Genomic DNA, 15,871 nt, shown 5'->3' on the forward strand with positions numbered 1-15,871 from the left:
GACACTCGAGCAATATTTACAGTGCATGCTGCACCACGAACAAAGGAATTGGAAAGACCTACTATGGATAGCCGAATATGCATATAACAATTCTTTGCATTCAAGCACGGGTCAAACGCCCTTCTATACCCTTTATGGTAGACATCCATGTACCTCTGAACTAGACCTTCCAGCCAGCTTGGAAATGTCAGCGGTAAAGACTCTGCACACAACCATTACTTAGGCTTTCAAAAGGGCAAAGGAACACCTTATTTATGCCGAAGAAAAACAGAAATTCACCGACCAATACCAGAAAAAAGCCCCCGATTATCAAGTAGGAGACAAAGTTTGGTTAGCCGCTAAATTCATACCCATCAAGGAAACCCGGACCTTTCATCCCAGATTCTTAGGATCCTATACCATTAAGGCAATTATCAACCCAGCAGCCATGAAACTGGATTTACCACCTAATCTACACATCCACCCGGTATTCCATGTGTCCCTCCTGAAAGCAATGCAACCCAGCACACGTATTGGGACACCACCTAAGCCCATACCTGTTGACAGAGAACCAGAATACGAAGTCAAAGATATCTTGGACTCTAAATACTCTAGGACCAAGCTATATTATCTTGTCGATTGGAAAGGATTTGGACCACAAGATAGATCCTGGGAGCCCAGTGAGAATATCCACGCACCACGTCTAATCAGGAAATTCCATCGGAACTTCCCAGCCAAACCTGGGCCAGACAGAAGGAACACCATGGGAGGGCCCTTAAAGGGGAGTGCTGTCACGACCCTCGCCCAAAACCCCCTCTGGCAAACCCAAATCGCCAGGTGGAGTCAGGACTCTGGCCTCTAGAGCCTGGCATCCTCTTCAAAGCCCTCATGGGGCCAGTCCTGGTGCCTATGGCGCCAGGCTCATACATCATGAAAAACAATGTGCTTGGGAACTACTTTATTGTATTGTCAGCCAACATGGAGGCATCCACATTGCTTGGTTCCTAAGAACCAAGCTATGTGGTCTAGTGTTTTGGGTGTGGTAGCCTAGGGACTACTTTACCTGGACAATTTTTTTTTGGGGCTATTTAAACCACACCCGAGCAAGACAACACGCTTCGCGTTACTTTGCAGCTTGCAACGTGACACTCACCGTGTCCAGCTATTCCCTCGAACCTCAGAGAAGCAGAACCTGCAAGGAGACAAAAGGAACATCATTAGCAGCAGCATCTTACCTGCAGTCTTCATCTTTAAACACTCGCAGCTACTGAGAACAGCTTCCTCGAATCTGCACGCCTCCCGGACAGAACGACCTGAAAGAGGAAGATAGAGGCAACATTAAAGAAAGTAGTAGAGACATTTACAAATTACGAACTGCTCCAAAGGCTTACCTGGCTGGTCGCCTCTCAGCTGGCACCACTCCGGACATTCCACTCGCGCTGACGAACACCGCGACCTACAAGGAAGGAAAACACAGGTTAGCAAAGGCAAGACTTTGCAGCACTGCACATAGCGCTTACTTACCGCATCATCGCGCTCTTAATGCGCCATCATTTACCAGCGGGGCTCAACTAAGCCAGTTTGCCGCGCTGAAGCTCTGCATACCTAAGGGAAAAAAAGAGACATTTTAAACAAAGAAAGGCATGCAGGATAGCAACAAAACTAAAGAACAGCAATAAGACCTACCTGAACAATTTCAAACGGGCCGGCGTCAGTGAAGTAACTGGACCGCACTCGCCCATGAAAGACAACCGCCCCTGCAAAGAAGGCAGTACGGAGAGCATGCCTAATTCTACCACAAGGTGAGAAGAGGGCGCCGGAGGGACTGAAATCATACGGGGGTGGAGGGAGGATACTTGCCCCACTCGGTCAGTCTTGAACACAGTCCTCTTGTATTTTCAGGCAGAACCTTCCCCACAGACCACATCAGGGCAAAACTGAGAAGCAAACCAGCGAGTAAGCCGGCTGGCTGGCATCCCTGTGGATACCAGGTGAGCGTAACAAAATCAACATGTTGCCTCTTCCTTTTCTTCCACTACCTTCCTATTCCCACTTCTCTAATGCGAAACCTAGCGTGAAGTGAAATCTGAATTCGCAGAATCACCTGAGAAAGGGGCTGAGTATAACAACCCTGAACACTCAAATCTATGTCCGAATTCTGAGAATCCTATGAGAAAGGTATTAGCAGCACAAATTATTTCATTAAGGACTCTGGCATGTGGGGCTACATTCCGCATCGATTCAGGTGATCTTTGCCCTGAATCAATACATAAAGGAGACCCACAACCCTCAACAAGTCCTCAATTAAATAATAATTCACAAGCTTTGACACTCTCCTGATGGCTACAAGATCCTCTCCGAACCCAGAACCAACAGTCCAACTTCCAAGCCGCGTCTCTGCTCCATCTACCAACTCTGCTGAATTCTTCAAAATCTGCAAGGGGCTGGACAATCCTGCTGCAATCTCTACTTCTGCCGTTCCCTCCCATACCCTCTGTACACCCTCGGCTTCTCATTTTATCACTAAAACCCAGGACATCCTCCTCCACTCCTGGCCCGCCTGTGGCTGTCCCTCCTCCTTCTTTCTCCTCCTTTCCCTTGTTAACCCCATACGATGTTTCTAGACAAGTCAGATCATTGAAAGTCTCATCAAAGCAGGTCCTTCCCTCCTCATCCAGAACCATCAAGGACCACATTGACACCCCTGCTCCAGCCTTGACAGATTTCTACAATCACCCCTTTGCCACAGTAATCTTCCCCTCACCCTTAAGTACTCCCTTGTGCACCCCCTTCTAAAGAACCATTCTGCCGATCCTTCTTTTCCGGCTAACTATCGGCCGATCCCATCACTCCTTTCCTGGGCAAGCTCTTGGAAAAGCTGGACACATCCCAGCTTAATCTGCACACTGAATCTGTTGGTTGTCTCCATGACCACCACTCTAGCTTCAGAGCAGCCAGAAGCACAGAAACTGCTCCTCTGATCACCCGTGAAGACCTGCTCTCTGATCTTGACTCTAACCTTCCTTCTGTCCTCATTCTCCTTGATCTATCTTCTACTTTCGACACAGTCAACCACGCCATCCGGCTCAATCGCCACCGACAACCTGGGTATGACTGGTCAAGCCCTGGCCTGGTTGACCTCCTTTCTCACTGACTGACCCGCTGAGGTCCAACATGGGTCTTTCCTCTCTTCTATCCATCTCTATTTGTGGTGTTCCCCAGGGGTCTAATCTTTCTCCCTGGCTTTTCAACCACTACCTGGCACCTTTTGCCCACTGCATCGCTACCTTCTGCTCCAACTTTCAGTGTTGTGTGGATGACACCCAGCTCTCTTTCAGGCTCCCCTCATCCACCTCGTCCACTTCTCTCATACCAGACTGTCTGGCCGCAATTCAGGAATGGTGTGCTGCCAATGATGTCTTCCTTAATTCCAGTAAGACTGAGATCCACCTCATCTGAACACCTTCTACCTCCTTTCCTCTCCCTCTCTGGCTGCCCACTCTAGGCCCTCTTCCTGCTCCTACCTGTGAGGCTAAGAACCTTGGTGTCATCTTCGACTTCACCTTCTCCTTCTCTCCTCACATCTCTGACATCTCTAAGAAGTCAAACTATCAGCTGCACCTCCTCAGTGGTATTCTTCCTTTCCTCACTTTCCCCCAGAAGCTCACTGTCTCCAGAGCTCTAGTCCTATCTAGGCTGGACTACTGCAACAACCTCTTTCTAAATCTCCTACCTCTACAATTTTTCCAGAACAGTACTGCAAGACTTGTCCTTGGCATGAAACCCAGGGATCATATCTCTCCAGCTCTGAAATATCTTAACTGGCTCTCTGTGGCGGCAAGAATCAATTTCAAGACCCTGTGCATCGCCCAAAAGGCTTTCTGTGGCCTGGGACCGCACTACCTTCAACTCCCCCCTTCGTAAACATCTCCCTTTTCGAGCTCTCCACTCATCCCCCTCCAACTCTCTAGGGGTCAGATGCTTTTCCAGGCAGAGGTGGGGGGAGATCTCTCTCTTTGTCTGGGGCCTCCCTCTGGAGCAGCTTCCCTGCCTCTCTCAAACTTGAGCAGAACCACCTCTGGTTCTGGAAGCAACTCAAGACCTTCCTTTTTACTTCCTTTTCTCTCTTCCTCTCCCCTGTTGATGTCCCGATTGCTCCACGCACTGGTTGCCTGGCTGCCCTCTGAACTCAGACCCCAGCTCCTGCATGTCCAGTTGCCCTCACACTGCCTCTGGGCTCCCCCAGTACTTATGGTCTGTATCTGCAACCCTACAGCCCCTTCTGTCTACACTTATGAGTTACTTGCACGACCCCTCCCCCTGGCACTTCTCCCCTTCCACTTCCCTGCACTTGCAAAATCTGAATGACACAAGGCCTAGGTAGATCGTTGTTTTTGTACTCACTCTCTTTCCCCCTCTTTGTCTTGTTACGCCTTGAAACACTTGTGTACAGGCTTGTCATTAACGCCATATCATATCATATCGATAGACAACCCAGTCCACTCATCTCAATAGTCAACCCAGTCCACTGTGCTGGGGGCTCGGGGGTGATATTTCACTCACAGGGCAGCGGTGCAGATAAGCTGGAAAATCCATGCAGTGGTGGTGGCCGGAATGAGCTGACACGTGCCACATGATTATTGTTCTTTATGAGCTGGTTTGCATTGTATGGCTTCTGTAATGCCAGCCACCATTGTCTGCTGTCGGTCAGGACCTACCCCTAAATAACTGTGAAATGGTTCATTCTTTTTCAGTTCCTTGCCGACCTGAATGTGCCAAACGGAAGCCCTCGAAGATGGAGTATGAGCCTCCCAAGAAAATAAGGCAACCAGAAGAAGGTAAGTAATCACAGCAACCATGGCTGGAGGACATACATGACCTGCGCATGTGCAACCCCTGGGGCGGTTCCTCCTTTAGGGAGTCCCTCTGCTTAGCATTAGATGCCATTGGCTCTAAGGTGGGGGGGGTTTCAAGAAGCTGTGGGTTTTTTGGGAAATGCAACTGAAAGGTTCCTATTGCCTTTAGGGCAGGGATAGTGTCTACGGGCACATGCTGTTGTCTGAATTCTCCCCATCATTAAATGTAACACCGATTATTATTATTATTAGGACATTTAAGCGCGGACCGAGCTTCGGCAAGCAACAGAGCACTTTACAATCATAGGGGGAAGAACACAGTGAGGGAAGCAGAGAAGAAGGGAGCGGGACCTAACACCAGGGGAGGGCAGGCAATTGGCAGCAAGGTAGAACTGAAGATAGAAATGTGAAGCTGACATCGTTGTGCACGTTGCCCAATAGGGTTTTAGGTTTTTTATTACCATTTTCAGTCACACCTTGAGCTGATGTTTTTTCTATGATTCACGCAATGCAGAGGCTTCGCTAGGGAGGGGTTAGGGGGCTATAGCCCTGGGTCTTTTGGTTGTAGCCCCGGATAGAAGCTCATGGACTTCAAACCAAAAGGCTGGCTAGCCACGAGTCCTGACAGTCTTGACATTAGCGTAGCCTCAGATCTTTCCAGACCAAGCAACACCCCTGGCTCAATGGCAAAGGCTTAGTATTGAGACGGATTATGGTGTACAAGACGCGCTCCTTCTGAAGATCTCGTCTGAGAATTACCATGACAGCCTTGTTCCATCAATATGCTTATTCTAAGGTTAAAGTGTAAAACAAAATACTCAGACCCTCATTACAAGTTTGCCAGTAGGCTGTCGGTGCTACCGCCGGCCTACCGTCCACAGGAATGGGAACTTACCATTTCTCCATCGCCCAAAACATCCTGGTATTACCGGGATATTAGGCAGGGGAAATAGTAAACGAGGTTGCCGATAGGCCGGCGGTACCACTTGCAGTTTAATGGCAACCTTGTAATGAGGGCCTGAGTCTTGTGTTTTACACTTTAACCTTAGAATAAGCATATAGTTGGAACAAGGCTTAACAGTGGCTTAAGGTGTTTCGAGATGACTCATGGGGATTCTCAGGCGGGGTCTTCAGAAGGAGCGCGTCTTGTACACCGTGATTCATCTCGATACTAAGCCTTTGCCATAGGACTCCACGGGAACTGGATCAATGAAGCATCGGCACCATTGGTAACGGTACCAGTGCTTCAGGGGTTTTTCTGCCGGTAGGGACCTGAACTCCCAGCAGGTTGGGCCTGGAGGTAGTTCACTGCCTCCACCGACAGACTCAGCCTATGCCGGTCTGGGAAAGGTGCCAGTAACCGTTGTTACCGGCACATTTTTTCCAGATTGGCATCCTCATGATGAGGGCCTCAGACTGTGTCCTGAGGGGTAAGAGCTGAAAAGGGGAGACAGCGGCGAAAGAGAGAGGGGTCCATGAATGAGTTATTTGAGACAAAATGCACCACTGTTCAGGTGTAGCTGCTTGGAGGGGGGTGGAGATTTTGAAATAGAGGCTGAAGACCTGTCTCATTGATCAAAGCATGACATCTTTCAAGCAACCGAGGTCGCCTCTTGATTGGTCTTCCATTCTCACAGCTGATATTTTATTTTCTGTTTCTGCACACAGGTTCTGCACTCTTCCCAATAGGGACCACCATGTGTTTCTAAAAACCCATCTTGAGGCTGGAGGGGAGTGGGGGTTCGAGGGAATTCAATTGTTTGTGTATCACATGATTTGCTGTGAACTTCCCCCGACCGTTCCTTCTGCTCTGTGCGTGCAAATCCAAACTCGGAAAGATGGTAGAGGAAGCGACGTCAGATGAGTGAATAATTCAGCTATAGCCCGAGTCACCCAAATATGGGAGACATTCGGAAATTCCCAAGCGTCTTGAACTTGTAAGAGTTGGGGCAGGCTATTTCATTAGGCAAGGGAAGGCCTCTGGACAGTGGCCAGGGCCCTGGACAGTCTTATCTGAAGGCTTATTTTGAGTAGCGGGATATGCTCATGTTCTGAAATTAGCATTTTAGACAGGGATTTCACAGGAGGAAATGTCTTGGCTATTTTTACAGGGACAGAAGGAAATAGTGGTTGAATGGGTTCGAGAGGGGGCGGTTGATAAATTGTAGGTAGCACATTAGACAGTGCAACACTACACATCATTGCACTTAATTTAGAGAGGAAGGAACATTAATTCAAACTGCTCTTTAGTTCTACAGTTCACAGAAAACCTCTCTAAGGCCTGCAGTGGAGGGAGGAAGGAGGGGTGTTTATTGTCCATGTTATGAAAGATTCCCATTTATGTGACGTTTTCCCTCCATTTGTGTAACCCTCCATCTTTTTGCTGCTGTTTAGTCACTCAGCTGCACTCCTCTGGGCTTTCGCTCCATTCTTACGGGGAAACTGACATGCCCTTAAGACAGTCAGTACTGGGAGACTTTGTTTCCCTTAGTCCTTGTCAATGTAGCTACTTTTCTGCAACATGTTCCAAGTGCACAAAGTACCTTCCAGTACAGTACACTTGGGTCTTCCTGTCATTTCTAAAGGCCCTAAATACCATCGAAGGATTTTTTATGAGAAGTGCAGGTGTGCCTTGGACAGAGCTGGTGGCAGCTCATCTTTTCATATATTTGTAACCCTTTTCTGCCAAGTAAACTGTGTTTACCGTGTTTGGCACGAATAGGTGGCTTGGCTCCAAAATGGCCATGCCACGGGGTTCTCTGTCCTGTCTTTTAGCCATCTTGCCCCTTCACCTTCCCCCGGTTGAGCTGACCCTGGTCAGTCCTTATTTGGGCATGCATTCTCCCGCGAAGCGCCAAGCTTTCGTGGGCTTCTCCATGCCTTGTGTGTGTGCCTCCGGGATGTGGGCTTGAACATCTGGTTCCAGTACACATAGTGGGTGCAAGAGATTCTGGAGTTCTGTGAATGCCTGGGATCACTGTGGTCCGTGATTAGTCCATGTATGGTGTGCCTGTATGTGAGCAGATCTCCCATTGGGTCCTCTTCATTTTAGCGCAAAGGAGATTTTGGATAAGAGAAGCCCCCAAACACCCATGCCATGTCGATCTCTGGAGTTATCACTGAACGAAGAATAATATCCGAGTATCCTGAAACTAAGAAGCCAAGTCGAGGAACCGCTGGTGACCCGCTGGAAGGTTTCGCAGCCTGAGCCTGCTGTCGTCCTGCTGGACCCCTCTGCATCTGATCGAACTAGAAGGTCTGCGAAGACGCTTTGACCCATTGGAATAGTGGGACCAACTATTCTCGGCACATTCATCAAACCCTCAAAGTCAGGCTTTTCGGAAGTGTCTCTGGGCCAACAAGTGGGCTGACCAGCTTGTGCAGGACCTTTGCTCTGATACTGCTGCAGTTTCGATGAGGCCCTTGAAACTTGGTACACCGCAAGCTCTGTGTCCACAGCACTCTCACACCGAATTTTGAACACTTGGCGTTCCCAGGTCTGAAGTGAGACGAGTGCGCCAGAACCGGAGCATACGCGGTTACCGTGTCGCCCAGCCGTGATGACAAACTTTGCAGGTGCCTTGCAGCTGTGCCCTCTGTGCCCTGAAGCCTGCTACAGTGAAACTGTCCTGATCTATCCACCACGAGCGGGGAAATCACCACTGTCCTGTTTGGGAATCAACGCTGTAACTTTGTCGCTGAAAGCCACAGAGCCGCAGAATTGCCACATTTGAACCTGCAACCGAAGTGGACTCGGCTGCCGAAGTTTGGTCCAGAGTGCGCCAGGGTCGGTGAGTACTTGCAACCCATACCAGTGACCCCTAACGCATCCCCCTGTTTTTACGCACGAGGTGCTCCTCTCCTTTTCAGAGATAGCCTGAGCTATCAAACCATTTCCAACTCTTGGAACCTGCTCTGCCCCTTTGGGTAGACTATCTACGAATAGTGGGAACCTATTCTTCATCGCCTCACCTGCTTAGGCACTGGACTGCCTTAGGGACTGGACTGCCTTTCAGTTAGGATTGTGATTACTGCATAATTGCCTAAAGACTCTTTGCATTGCCTGCTTCCTTCCTATTCAGGTTGTGGACCCATTTCGTGCATTAACCCTTTAGGCCACTTGGTCTATATATGTATTTTAGGAGGATTGTGTTGGTTTAAAAGTGTTCCTGTTAATAACTATTGTGTTGAAACTCAAAGGTCTTGAAATCAATGTATTTGTATTTTTAATATAGATACACTTGACTGGGAGTGATTTGTAAGTGTCCTTGCTTTGTGTGCTCATTGAGGTATTTTTGTCACCCTCACCCCTCTTGAGACTTAGTCTTGACCGCCTGCCATAGCTTCCCTGATTGGTCTGGTTTGCCCAGAGGTTACCCTGTTCCAAGAAACTAGGCTGGCCTTCTGAACCTCTGCCCCTCCAGGTCAGAGTTAAGAAATCCATCTTAACAGTCCACACCATTTGAGAATGCCTTCACTGCAAGGAGATCTTGCACCCACTTGCTGTCACCTTTTGCGCCTGGTTCTCATTTGGTTAGGTGCTGCAGAGAGCATTGCATTTGCTTTTTTGTTGTGTTGACATGTAACAGTGACCGGTCCTTTATGTTGTCAGGACTTGTGGGAGCCAATTTTTCAACAAGATGTTTGTGGGTCCTTTGTCCTACAAGTGGGAAAAACAACCTGAGGAACACTTTGGGTGCTCAAGTTATAATGGAGACAAAGGAATGCCACCAGGGCTTAATAGTTGCAGAGGATCACGCTGAAATGCTAAATACCAATTGAAAAGCTACTAATTTGTCAGCAAGGGGTTGATGTGATGGGAAGGTGGCCCACACTGCAAGCGGCCTCAGGGGAGGCGGGGAGGTAACAGACTGAGGGTGCCACTAGAGGCCGCCTGCAACGTGTGCGCTGCAAGGCAGACACATTTAATGTTCTGAATTAAAGAAGTTGCTGGGCCATAAGACTGTCAAAATGGGGGCCGCTGCTCGGGCCTCCTGAGGCTCTGGGCCCATTGCACCGGAAGAAGTTGAAAGGCCTTGACTCCGCCCCCTGCCCACAATTAGTAAAATCATGTTCACGAAGCCAGCATAAGAGTCAATTCACTAATTCTCACACACTTAAGTGAGACTTCAAAGTTTGTATTGCCTGTGTTCTACTAACACACTAATGCAATGAGATCAGCGTCCTATGCATGCAGAACGCTGCCGTCTACAACAGGATAACTATTGCTTTCACTTATGTAGGCACACTCCATTCCAGTGTTTTGCATTCCATCTATGTAGACATTGCTTTAAATGATAAAACCAGTCTAGGTTTAAATGAGCGGGGGCTCAGCCCTGGCAGGTAACGGAAATTGCTCATATGTGGCCACCAGGGTCTTCTTCTTCTTCTTCTAAATTATCGAAAGTGTGGGCGGACCCACGCAGGTGCTTCCCCATCCTAATGGATGATGTGCACCAGACACACCAATCATTATTTAGCTCACATAAACTCACAGTTCCTCCCACCTCCCCGTCTGTCTCACAAAATCCAACAACACACTGCTCTTCTTCCTGCCACTCACCCCGTCACCTCCCAACAAAGCCTTCCCACTCAACTCAGCCACACCCAGCGCAGACAACCAAACCCTCATCAATTCTCTCTCTGCAACATGTCTCTCACATCTAAGTAGAAAATGTCCCACTGTCTCAGGCACCCCACACACCGCACAGTCCCTCGACTCTCGCTTCCCCACTCGGAACAGACAGTCATTCAGCCCCACATGCCCTATCCTCAATCGGTTCAGCATCACCTCCTCCCCCCTCCTCCATTCCAGACTTCCCGCATCTACCTTCTTCGACACTTTCCCACGAACACCAAACATCCTCCTGCCCTTCACCCCACTCACCCACCTCTCCTGCCACTCATCCATGACCCATCTCACCATCACAGCCTTCACCTCGTCCACACTCAAAGGCAACCTCACATCAACCGCTCCCCTTCTCATACCCTCACCCGCCGCCTGATCCACCAACTCATTATCCAAAATGCCACTGTGACTGGGGACCCACGCCAACTCCAGATTCATCCCCCCACGCACACACCGATCAATCTTTCTCCTGATATCCAAAATCACATCCTTCCTATCACCATCCCCTGCCACAATCGCCTGCAACCCACTCAATGAATCTGAAAACACCACTACCTTCTCTAACCTCAACTCGCACACCCTATCAATCGCCAATGCAATCACCACCAACTCAGCCGTACAGATCGACACATCATTCATCAGACGCCCCACTTTATACTCCCCAGTGCTTTCCAAATAATACGCCATACCCACTCTCCCAGACACCGGATCCTTTGAATCATCCGTGAACACCCTGCACCCTTCCTTCCCTGCCACATACGCCTGACCCAAAGCTTTGATCTCACCCCGCAGTCCCCGCTTCTTTGACACCACACTCGCCAACTCTAAACACACCTTTGGAGACCCCATCATCCACATCGGACACCTCACCAAATCCATATTCGTCACAGTCATCAATTCGCCCACTCCCCACTTTACCACCTTCTCCCACATGTGAAACCCCAAAGTGCCCCCTTTCCTCCTCCACCGGTCCCCATAATAGTGCAACCTCCAATTGTACAGCAAACATTCACGCACCGGATGAGCCACACTCTTCGCGCTACACTTCACCCACCACCTCATATTCAACACATCCCTCCTCAACCCCAACGGCATCTCCCCCACAAGTACCTGAACCGCATTCACTGGGGAGGACCTCATCACACCCGAACACACCCTCAATGCTCTCACCTGTACCCTATCCAACCGCAACTTCTGACTCACTGTGAAACCCACTGCCACTTGACATCCAAAATCTAACACACTCAAAATCAACCCCTTATACAACATTCGTAAACACTTCTGTTGCGCACCCCACTCTTTCCCAGTCACCGCCCGCAACAAATTTACCCTGCATTTACACTTATCCACCACACCATCCACTTGCAAATTCCAATTCAACTTTCTATCCAGAATCACCCCAAGTACCGAAACTCTTCTACACTCTTCACCCTCACACCTTTCAAAACCAAGTTCAACTCATGCTGCACTCTTCTCCTCATGAAAACCATACTCACACTTTTATCCACAGACACCGAAAATCCCCATTTCCCACACCACTCCTCCATACACACTATCGCAGCTTGCAGCCGTCTCTGCACTAACAACAAACTCCGCCCTCTTACCCATACCACACCATCATCTGCGAAGAAATCCACCCGAAACCCGAAACCCGCCAAAGCTCGAATCAACCCATCCACCATCACATTAAACAGCATCGCACTAATCACACTCCCCTGCGGCGTCCCATTCTCCATCTTCCAAACTTCAGACAGCACCCCCCCCTCACTCTCACCTGAAAGGTCCTATCAGCCAAAAACGCCCTAATCCACCGAAACATCCTCCCCTTCACAGCCATCTCCAAAAGTCTCACCAACAATCCACTCTTCCATACCATATCATACGCCTTCTCCAAATCCAAAAAGAACGCCCCCACCAACTTCCCATCACACAACGCCTCCTCCACACCAGTCTCCAACCTTACTAACGGATCAGCCACCGACCGATTCCTCCTAAACCCACTCTGGAAATGACTCAAACGCCCATTCGACTCCAAATAAAACCCCAATCGCTCAACCACCATCCGTTCCATAATCTTACATAGCACAACAGTCAGCGCAATCGGCCTATACGACTTACACTCCGTCGGGACCTTGCCACCCTTCAAAATCACCACCACAATCGCTCTCTTCCACAACCTCGGCAAAACTCCACTCTTCCAGATCTCATTGAACAATGCTAACACCTCCAACTTACATTCCATCGACAACTTCTCCAAAAATACATACATGACTCCATCTACCCCTGGACTTGACCACTTCCCCTTCCGAATCGTCCCATCCAACTCCCCATCCAACTCCACCATAGAAAACAGAGCCTCATACTGCTCTTCCCAAGGCCCAACATTCGCCAACACCTCCCGCATCTCCTCCTCTACCACACCCATTCGTAGCCTCACCGCTTCTGGGAAGTTCCCCGAACTGTGAACTCCCGCAAAATACTCCCCCAACAAATTCGCTTTATCCCCATCCTCACTAATCACCTCTTCTCCTTTCAACAACACAGACATACCACCCTGCGGTCTCATCAATCCGGACATCCTCTTGAACTGTTTCCAAACCTCACCCACACCAGAATCACTCCCCAGGGACCCACAATAGCCCCTCCAATATCCTCGCTTTCTTTCCCTAATCACCCTCTGCGCCACTGCCTTAGCCTTCTTATATGCCACTAGATCCACCAACATTCCCGTTCTCACCGCTCTTGCTCTAGCCTTCTTTCGTGCCGCCACTGCTCTTGAACATTCCACCGACCAACAAGGAACCTCAATCTTCCCACCCTTCCCCTTCTCAATCTCCGGAATTGCTGCCACAGACGCTGCTCTCATTCCCTGCACCAGATGCTCATTCCATTCATCCACCCCCCCTCTCTTCCCCTTGGAACAATCAAATCCCGACACACTCCCTTATACACCTCCCAATCAGCCTTCCTAAAATTCAACCGACTCCCAGTCATACGCGACCTGGTCCCTACCTCACCCCTCACAATCACCAAAATAGCAGAATGATCTCTCCCCATGTCCCCATCCTCACGCACCTCCCAATCACATTCACCTGCAATTGCAGTAGTCACCGAGGTCAAATCCAAGCACGACAACTTCCCAGTCCTCACATCCAACCGCGTACCCGAACCATCATTCAGCAATACCAGACTCAATTCATCCGCCATGTCCTCCAACAGTTCCCCATTCGTATCTGTCCGATCACTACCCCACAACGTGTTGGCACTGTTAAAATCGCCACACAAAACACAAGGTCCCACATATCCCCTTATCACTCCAGACAGCACACCCACTTCCACCAACTCACACGGATTATAATAATTCAGCACCAATACTTCCGATCCTCCTACCCGAATCCCCGCCCCAATCGCCTCTACTGCTCCATCCACCACAATCTCCCTTGCAATCAACCCTTTTCGAACTGCTAGAGCCACACCACCCCCTTTCCCCTCCAACCTATCCTTACGAAACAACTCAAAACCCAGAATCACAAACCTCAGATCACCCCTCAACCAAGTCTCCTGAATACAAACCACATCAACATTCAATTCCCCACACAACTCCGCTTTCAACTCCTGTGCATTCCTCAACAAACTCCTTGGTGTTCCACTGCAAAATCTTCATCCCGGCACCCCACTCTGCTTCCGCACTTTAGCAACCATCCTAAACACATCCTCTTCCACCACATCCACAACCCTCAAAAACCTCCTCCCCGCTTCCACCACTCCTTTCGTAAGATCTGACACACTGTTAGATACATTCCCCTGGACCAGCTCCAGCACTCTCACTATGAAGCACATAAACTCAGTTTTCGGGACAATCACCATTTCTACGCCTTTCACCTCACCCACCACTTTCTTCCTTCCCACAGCCTCATCCACCACCGGCTCTTTCGCACTCACCTTACTCACTACCCGTGCCGATTTCACCTTTGCTACAGCCTCCGCATAAGACAAACCTTCCGCCGCCCTCACCTGCACTACCTCTCTCGCCACCCTGTGACTCTCACACCCCCTATACGCGGTAGAATGCCCCCCCCCCACAATTCACACACTTCTCTGAGGTCTCCATCTTACATTCCTTAATATCATGACCTCCACCACACCTCCCACAGTGTCTCTCATTCCTGCATACTCTCGCCACATGTCCAAACTGTTGACATTTATAACATCTCAAAGGCAACGCTACATTAACTTTCACACGGAACCTCTGATATCCCAACTCCACCGCTTCTGGACACTCCGTCCTCGCAAACCTCACTGCCACAGTCGTAGACACCACATCCCCATGTGCATTTCTCCTCCCCAACCTCCATGCTTCCACCACCCCCACATCCGCCAATTCCTTTTCCACCTCACACATATTCACAGACACTGGCACTCCATACAGCACCCCCTTACACGACACACCACTTTGATCTATCACTCGCACCTTATGCCTACCCAGACAACGCACCTCCAGAATCTTAGCCTTGCTACCAGCATCCGTCCCCTCCACCAACAACCGGCCCCCAGCCACCACTAGCACCCGAGTAACATCCCCCACAGCCGCCTCCACCCATCTAGCAATTTCCAACGGATTCACCCCCAAAAACGTCTTCTCTCGACTCTCAGGCTTCATCACCACCTTCCACACACTGTCACACTGCATCTTCTCTTCCCCAGACACACCGCTCCCTGAGACTTCCAGCCTCTCCAAAGCGCACTTTCCCTGGGTCCCCGACCCAGAGTTGCTCCGGTCCATCCCCCCTCCATCATCCCCTCGGAGACCTGCTGCAATGCCGCCCCTTACTTCCCTCCTTCCCCTCCTCCACAGGAATAGGCTTCACAGTCGGCATCCTCCCCCTCTTTGCACCCTCCTCCACCCCCCTTCTTTCCAACCTTCCCTTTCCCCTTACCCATTCTTACCACCTCCTCCAAGCACACGCACTCCTTGCATCCGCCTCGAGAATCCGTTCCTCCTCCTCGAGTCCAGCACCCTCCACCCAGTCAATGCTCCGCCCTGCCTGGGTCCGCCTCCTCTGCTTGCCTCCTCTCCCCTGCAACAGAGCCAGCACACACAAGTGACGTGGCTAGCAGCTCCGCCTCTCACAACATAACCCAAGGCCTCCTCGATATGTCCTGGCCACCGAGGTCATTTCGCCAAAATGCCCGAGGTAGCGGAAGTGACATCACACGACCCTTGACCTCTGATGACATCACGGGAAGAGATGGAATACAGCCTTTCACCCCTTGACAAAACAGGAAGTGGCATCATATAGCATTATTCCTAAGTACACAATGAAAAATATGGTTGCAGTATCGCTGTAATGTGACATACATTTCAAACAAGAATGGATCACCATATGTATCATTAATATCAGTGCCT

The 15,871-nt window shown here is 49.8% G+C and overlaps 1 protein-coding gene across 6 annotated transcripts in view; it reads left to right on the forward strand.

The window, feature by feature from the left end:
• Positions 1 to 15,871, forward strand: part of LOC138579456 (protein FAM118A-like) — a 334,356-nt gene that overhangs the window by 259,894 nt on the left and 58,591 nt on the right. For all 6 annotated transcript variants that reach the window (XM_069649790.1, XM_069649786.1, XM_069649789.1 and 3 more), the window contains exon 10: positions 4,734 to 4,817. In XM_069649790.1, coding sequence (XP_069505891.1) covers positions 4,734 to 4,817 — 84 coding nt within the window. The remainder of the gene's footprint in view (positions 1 to 4,733; positions 4,818 to 15,871) is intronic.

Source organism: Ambystoma mexicanum, chromosome 3p (assembly GCF_040938575.1).
Source record: "Ambystoma mexicanum isolate Mex_15411 chromosome 3p, UKY_AmexF1_1, whole genome shotgun sequence".
Classification (NCBI taxonomy): domain Eukaryota; kingdom Metazoa; phylum Chordata; class Amphibia; order Caudata; family Ambystomatidae; genus Ambystoma; species Ambystoma mexicanum.